Raw genomic sequence first — 7215 nt, 5'->3', positions numbered from 1 at the left:
TCGGGAGGGCTCGACTTGGCGTGGCCAAGGTGGTGCTACTCATCCGCATCATCCCCCAGCCTCTTTCCATCCCACCTGGGGCCCTTTTCACCTGCACAGTGAGTCAGAAAGGGGTGGGAGCGTGGGGCAAAAGGAGCCGCAGCTTACGATGGGGATGGCCACCAGGCCAAGCGTTCCTTGGTCCGCGCGTCCAGCTCTGAGCTGGAGCTCAGCCTGGTCTGCAGCCCGGCCCAGCTCGCAGCAACAGCAGTGGCCAAACGCCCATTGATTTTATCGGTGCAAGTATGCTACCCTAATGCAGGTTTGCTTTGCGACGCTCGCCTTTAACGCATTTGTAGCTCAGCAATTAATTGCCCGCATGGAGTGGATCCTCAAACTTTCTTTGCCAGGCAGAACGCATGAAAAATTGCGTCTCGGTGCTGCCCACAGCTTCCGCGGCAGAGCTGGGCGCTCTGCCTGGCCCTGCCACAAACACCACCGATTCAGCCACTTCACCTCCTGTTGCTACAATTAGTGGCATCATTAATATAATCTTAAAGTTTTCCTGCCCCAAACCCCTTCTGGAGCGGCTCTCCCTGCTCTGCCTTTGCCACGGTGGGATGGGTTCAGCCAAGCTGGTCCTTGGCCCCTCTGCTGTCCCCAGGCTGGCATGGTGCCACACACCAAGATCCACAGATTCATCTCCCCGTGGACAGTGAACGAGCGTCAGGTGTAAACTTTTGTTTGCTGCCAGCCGAAGATGGATTTGAGCCTTGGCAACCTGGAAACAACAGGCTGCCTTGTGTCATCTCCATCCTAACCCCGGCAGATCTGCGGCAGCTCTCCGTTCCTCAGCCCCGACTCCAGCTCCTTTGCCGAGAGCGAGGGCTCCATTAGGGGAAAAGAGGAAAAAAAAAAAAGAAAAAGTTCTGGCAAGGAGCAAAACAGATGCATGACACACAGTTCTGCTCAAAAATATGTTGGGTGGCAGGGACTTGTCTGCTTTGCAGCAGAGTGACTGGATCCATACAAAACACTGCAGAAGGAGACATCCAGCCTCTTGTGGCTGCCGGGGTGTCCTGGGCGTCCCACCACCAAGGCGTTCACTGCTTGGTTCCACTCCCACTTTCCCCAAGCATCCCTGAGCTGAGTGTTTTCCCCGAGTCTCTCTCTCTCTCTCTATTTTCCCAAATGGGCTGATCTGGCCAAGGGCTGAAAGTTGAAGCCTGACATCATTTCCATCTCCAGTTTCACATTCTTGGTCTTCATGGCTCCTGCCTTTCCCTCCTTTGAACCTGAAAGCCAAGATCAGCAGGAGTCCAAAGGCAGTGGCCTAAGCTCTTCCCTTTTCCCAGGGCCCGATCCAAAACTCACATCCATGGACAAAAAGCTTCCCCTGGGCTTCCTGGAGCGGGGGAGCCTCTGCTGGGGAGGAGGGAGATGAAGGACAAGGGGAGGTCCCACCACGGGATGTGCAGTCCCCAGCACAGGTCCTGCCCTGAGCAATGGGGTTGGGGTGGGGGTGGCTGGAGGGAACAGGGTGAAGCATTAACCTCCCATTGCCTCATAGCAGGTCAAACCTCCTCAGCTAGTTTATTTTTTTCGAAGGTCCCTCACTACGAGGGGATGGGTCTGGGGGTGCAGACCCCCTGCTGTTGTTCAGGGGCCCCCCCCGTGGCGGTGCCTGTGCAGGCGCCTCGCTGCAGGGAGGATGCGGAGGACTCCTCCTCTCCGTAAAGGTCGCCAGCCCCTGTTCTAAACCCTCAGGTACATTTATACTTAATCCCTCGCACAAACAATTTTCCAGGCATATTTTGGTCTTGAAAGGACACCGCCAAGGTGAGCCGGCTCCCCTGTGGTTAGTGGGATGGAGCTGCTGTCAAGCAGCTCGAGCAGGAGCAGCGCGGCCCCTGGAGCGGCCGCATCCATCATCTCCCCGGGGCATCGCTCATCAAAAGCTCTCGGGCTGCTGGCAGGGACCCCGGAGGGTCCCCGCTCTCACCGCTGCGGAGCTGCACGCCGGGACCCCCCCGGCCCCGCAGGGAGAGGAGAGCATCCTCCCGGGCAGGGTGCAGCCAGAAGGACAGCGTGTTTCCCCAGGGTTTGTGCCAGGCGCGGTGGAGGGGCGAGAGCCGAGGCCGGGGCGCGCTGCCCTCCCGGGAGCTGCACGGCGCGTCCCAGCAGACACACGCTTATGTTGGTGTGGGCCGCTCGGCTGAGGCCAAGCGCTCCGTGCCCAGCTGCCTACGGTCCCAGCCCCCTCCAGATCTGATCCCCCAGCGTCCCCATCCTTGGTGGGCTGCCACTCACTGTGTTATTCCGCCAGGAGCACATCTGGATCCTCTCAGCACCGGCAGCAGAGGTCTTGGCCTGCAAATGCCACCCGAGGTCGGGAGCTCGCGGGGGTCCGCAGCCCCCCCCGGCCAGAGCCGCACCTGGGCAGTCGGTGCCAGCCCCGCAGATGTTATTCTGGAGAGCGCTTAAGGAGCTGCGTGTCACTATAGCGTTTTGGTAGTGCATTAAACAACATGACTAACGTTTGTCACATGTTTGTTCTCTCATCCTGTCCCCGGGAGGAGAAGCGTGTGTGGGGGAGTGCTTTATTTTCCATTTTAGAACATCTATACGTTTTCCTTGGTGTTTATGGCAGTGGGAGGAGTGGCAGAACGGGGGCTCAGAATGCTGGTGTGAGATAGGGATGTGAGGGGCAGCTGGACTGGCTGCGCAGGAGCAACCCTGCCCCCGGCCCCCAGCCTGGCTGCTGGCAGTGGGGTGCAGGATGGTGGTAGGACCCCCTTGCTGGGGACCTATAGGAGGATCTGCTGGAGAAAGCAGCAGGAGGACTAGAAACCCCGTGCGGGGGTGAGCAGGACCTCTACGAGCTGCTCAGTGGCTCATTCCCTGTCTCTGCCCACTGGGGGAACGGCTCCCCCCACACCTTAAAATATGGAGTGCTGTGGGATGGGATGGGACAGAACGAGACAGGATGGAACAGGATGGGATGGGATGGGATGGGATGGGATGGGATGGGATGGGATGGGATGGGATGGAATAGTCTGCCACTGTGTCTGTGCAATGCCTCCAAAGGGCTGCAGAGTCTTGGCTGGAGCCTCTGGGCGGGCCAGGGATATAAATAATTAACAATAATAATAATTATTGAGTGGGACTTTGCAGCATGTGGCTGTGCTATAAGGTCATGGCAACAAGATCCCCTCCTTGTGCGTGTGAAAGCCGAGTAAGAGGTTTGGATGTCGGGGCAGAGCTGGAAAACCATTTAGCGAGAAACTGGGAGGTTCAGGCTGTGTGGCCGTTCGGCAGCGGGAGGAACACCGGCCCTGCAGAGCCCGGCACGGCCCGCGAGGCAGGGAGGGATGTGCATCCCTGCCACGGCGGGCAAGGGCAGCACCTGCCTCTCCCACGGGACGTTGGCAAAGAGCAGCAGCCCAGACAAAAGGGTCATCCAAGTCACTGTCTTCCTGCAAGATATGTTGGTTTGGGTTAAAATGGGTTTTTTCGGCTCTTGGCCAGGCGTGGCTTGTCCCCAGGGTGTCCCCGCAGGGCCAGGACTCTGCTCTTGGCGCAGGCAGGGCGGTGGGATGGGTAGGAGGGTTCGTGCAGCCCCCTCCTAGCTTCTCACATTTTAGCTATTAGTTTCCATCAGTGGATAAACACGTAAGAAGGAGGCAGAGAGTGCGACTGTGGTCAGCCCAGAGCCGTGCTCAGCCAAACCATGTGCCTTGGGCTTGACCCCACCGCAGCCGGCAAGAACTGATCCACTTACGGGGCACAAGAAGCAGGAGCCGCTCCTTTGAAGTCCACGGAAACAAGTCCCCCCCGCTGAGCAGGAGACCCTGGCTGCGTTAATGAAAAAGACAAAAGAAATAAAGATATTTTTGTATTAATCTTAGTGTTTTACAGCTGTCGACACTGAGAAATTAATCTCCATATCCATTGCATCAGTTATTAAGCAATGGCTGTTCCAAAATAGCCCGTGCAGATGCTCTGTTCTGAGCCACAAGTCGTTTTGTGCCAGAAAAATGCCTCTGCTTTGGAAGTGCAGTAATATCCTGGAGTAACATAAGAAAACAGTTTTTACATCAGCAAATTCTCTGCAATAACCGTTGCAGAATGGCTTATTCGTGGTGACCACTCCTGACAACTCTTTAATGTAGACAAGCCTTTAGCTTGACAGGCCGTCGATCTGGTGGGGGTTCAAGCCCAGGAGAGCAGGGCTGGGATTCCTCTTTTTGCTTCCCCCCCCACTTTTTCCCATGCTGATGTCTTACCGTCCCGCTGGGAGCCCTACCTGCAGAGCCCAGGAAAGGTTCTTTCAGGAGAAGTTGGGAAGGGTACGAGGAGAGGGTTTTTTTTTTTTAAAAGGTGAATTTCTATCAGATCGAGCTGTTGGGCCAAGAACCCCCCGAGGGCAGCTGGCTTCCACCTCCACGCTGGTGCTGGGAAAACGTCCTCTCCTTTATTGCCGGCTTCGCTTTTATTTTGTTTTCTTTACCCTCCAGGAAGGGAGTTGGTCATTTCTTTTCACTTGGACCTTCTAAAGGGCTAACTGTGCATCTGAGGGTATGCCGTACCCTTGATGGTAGAAATCTGTGGGTTTATAGTTATTACCTATCTAATGCTGTCTCTGTTTCCATAGAAACTCTATAAATAGAATAAAATTTAAATCACAATTTCCTGAAGTAGCAATTCAGCACCGTAGATTTATTTTATATTTCTCAGGAAAAACCAAAAGGATAGAAATTTTCATTATGAATGGATAACAGAAGGATTAAAGGGTTTGCCTATAGTGTTTAGTGACACAGGATCTAATTGCTGATTCCTTGTCAATATTACAGGTGTGATGAGAATTAGGGCCTTATGGATTTGGACCTGGTGGCTTTAATGCCTGGGGGTTTTAGGAGATGGTTTCCTTTCTGTATGGCTGTGAAATCCTCCACAGTCTGCAGCTCCTGGAGGTCGTGTCTCAAACATCACTGCTTTTCTAAAAGCTGGGGCTTTTGCCAAATGTCCGCTGGGGCTATAAGTAGCTCCCGGTTTGGAGCCCGCTTCACGCTGGTTTTCAAGCATGAGTAAATGGCAGCGCTGCAGTCGTGAGAACCAGCATCCCTGGGGAGAGCCCCAGCCGCAGTAAATCAGTGGTGAAATGCCCCTGAACGTCAGCAGGGTCAGGACTAGCGTCCTCAAAGGTAGGGTGCTCGGCTTAACTCCAAAATCGAGACAGAGAGCAGCAGGGCAGACCTGTGCCTTGTGATCTGCTGAGTTCCTGGTAGCTGAGGCTGCTTCAGGAGGCGAGAAGATCTTTCAGCATCCCAAGATCATGTACTTGCTGTCTGGGAGCTGTGATGGACCAAGGGTCTGAGATGTGGGATCCGCTGAGCCCTTTGCAGATGCTGGAAGTTGCTGCCCACGCCGCTGCCCCCCGGTCGACCACGTGCAGGGGATTGAGGAGGGCACCCAGCCAAAATCTCCCATGAATGCAAATCTGGGCGTTCCAGTGGCTGCGGGGAAAATGCTCCGGACTGACCCGGCTGTAATCAAGAGCACGATCTGTTCCACCATCCATATTGCATGACTTCACTGCGGCCGCAGCTAGCGTCCACCCCGATTCCCAGGAGCTGGCACAAGAAAAGTTCTGTGGGAACATGAGTCTCAGCCCCCTGGGAGAGGAAGACCCGGGGGTACCCAGGGGACTGGCGTGCCCCATCTCCTGCTGGAAACCAGTTGCTGCCCAGCAGGGACTGGATTTGGTGGCACTGGGCCACGAGCTGTGATTTCACCCCAGTAAGTGAGGCCAGCCTGGTCTGTGCTGTGCTCGGAGGCCATGGAAGATCCCCCGGGCAGAAGCCCTCCCCAGTCCTTCCTGGAGCACGTTTCGGAGAGCAGGTGGCTCCTGGCAGCACGTCGGTGGCCGAGGCTCCAAGGCTGGGAGTAACCATGGCTTTTCTAGCTAAGGAAGAGGCTGCTCCGTCCCTGCTGCCCGCAGAGTCGGGGTCTCTGCACAGCACGTGGCATTGCCTGCCGCAGGCACCCTCCTCCCTCCATTGCTCTGAAGGGTCTTTCTGCTCCTCTTGCTACTTTTAGGGGTAGTCAGCGCTCATCGGAGACCTTCCCCTGGCGTGGGTAATGCTGTTGGAGCTGCATAACTGAGCCGTCCCGAGCCACCATGCTCAGCCCTGCGTGCCATCAAATGGCCACTAATGTTTAATACTTTTCCATGGGTACAAAGTGCAGTGCCGGCAACAAGGCTTGTTCCCTTTCACAGATCTCTTTGGGCTGGTGTGGGGTCCCTAGAGCCCTCCAGAAGCTCTTTAATCCCTTGAGCTTTGCGTTTTGGTTTGGTGTTAGCGTGGGCACTGTCCGTCAGAGCTGTGTGTGCCGAAGTGGGGGGATGCCGTCCCTTCCTGACGGTAACAGGGGTTGTTTTCTTTCCTCTCCTGCAGAAAATCCAGCAGCTGTCCGAAGGGTCCATGTTTGGCCATGGCCTGAAGCACCTTTTCCACAGCCGCCGGCGGTCGCGGGAGCGGGAGCACCAGAACTCGCAGGACTCGCTGCCACCGCACTACGGCATGTCCGACCACGACTCCCCCGACGAGAAGGAGCGGTCCCCGGAGATGCACCGCGTCTCCTACGCCATGTCCCTGCACGACCTCCCGGCGCGTCCCACCGCCTTCAACCGGGTGCTGCAGCAGATCCGCTCTCGCCCCTCCATCAAGCGAGGCACCAGCCTGCACAGCGGCAGCCGGCGGGCCCAGAGCGGCTCCCTGGAGCCCCAGAAAGGGAGGCCCCACCTCGTCCGCAAGACCCCCCAGGACAGCAGCCTCACCGCCATCCTGCATCAGCACCAGGGCCGCCCCAGGTCCTCCTCCACCACCGACACTGCCATCCTCCTGGCCGAGAGCGGGGCCGTCTACCTGCTCACCGAGGACACCGAGTGCCTGGCCGATAAGGTAGGGCTGCGCTGCGGGGACATCCCTGGGTGGCTGGGGGGCACGAGCCCACGCCGGGGGGACCAGGGTGCGGAACACCGCAAAATGCTGTCGAGGCAGTGCTGGTGGCACCGGGTGTGCAGGATGGCGGACTGCAGCCCCTGCCTGGGAGCGAGTTGGGTCCAGAGGCTGCGGGGGATGATGCTCCTCTCGCGGGGAAGTGAAGGCAGGGACATGCCCCGGTCCGATTCCCAGAGCGGGATTTGAGGGAGAGAGAAAAGGACCTGGCAAG

General features: G+C 57.0%; 1 protein-coding gene across 1 annotated transcript in view; it reads right to left on the bottom strand.

Moving 5' to 3' along the window:
• Window positions 1-873, bottom strand: part of DSTYK (dual serine/threonine and tyrosine protein kinase) — a 30520-nt gene extending 29647 nt beyond the window's left edge. The window contains exon 1 of the mRNA XM_009327438.1: window positions 801-873. Within this exon, the coding sequence (XP_009325713.1) occupies window positions 801-873 (73 nt within the window). The remainder of the gene's footprint in view (window positions 1-800) is intronic.
• Between the last annotated feature and the right edge of the window lie 6342 nt (window positions 874-7215).

Source organism: Pygoscelis adeliae, unplaced genomic scaffold, assembly GCF_000699105.1.
Source record: "Pygoscelis adeliae isolate BGI_AS28 unplaced genomic scaffold, ASM69910v1 Scaffold197, whole genome shotgun sequence".
Classification (NCBI taxonomy): domain Eukaryota; kingdom Metazoa; phylum Chordata; class Aves; order Sphenisciformes; family Spheniscidae; genus Pygoscelis; species Pygoscelis adeliae.
Note: the sequence above shows the minus strand (reverse complement) of the source record. Positions and strands in the feature narration are given on the sequence as shown.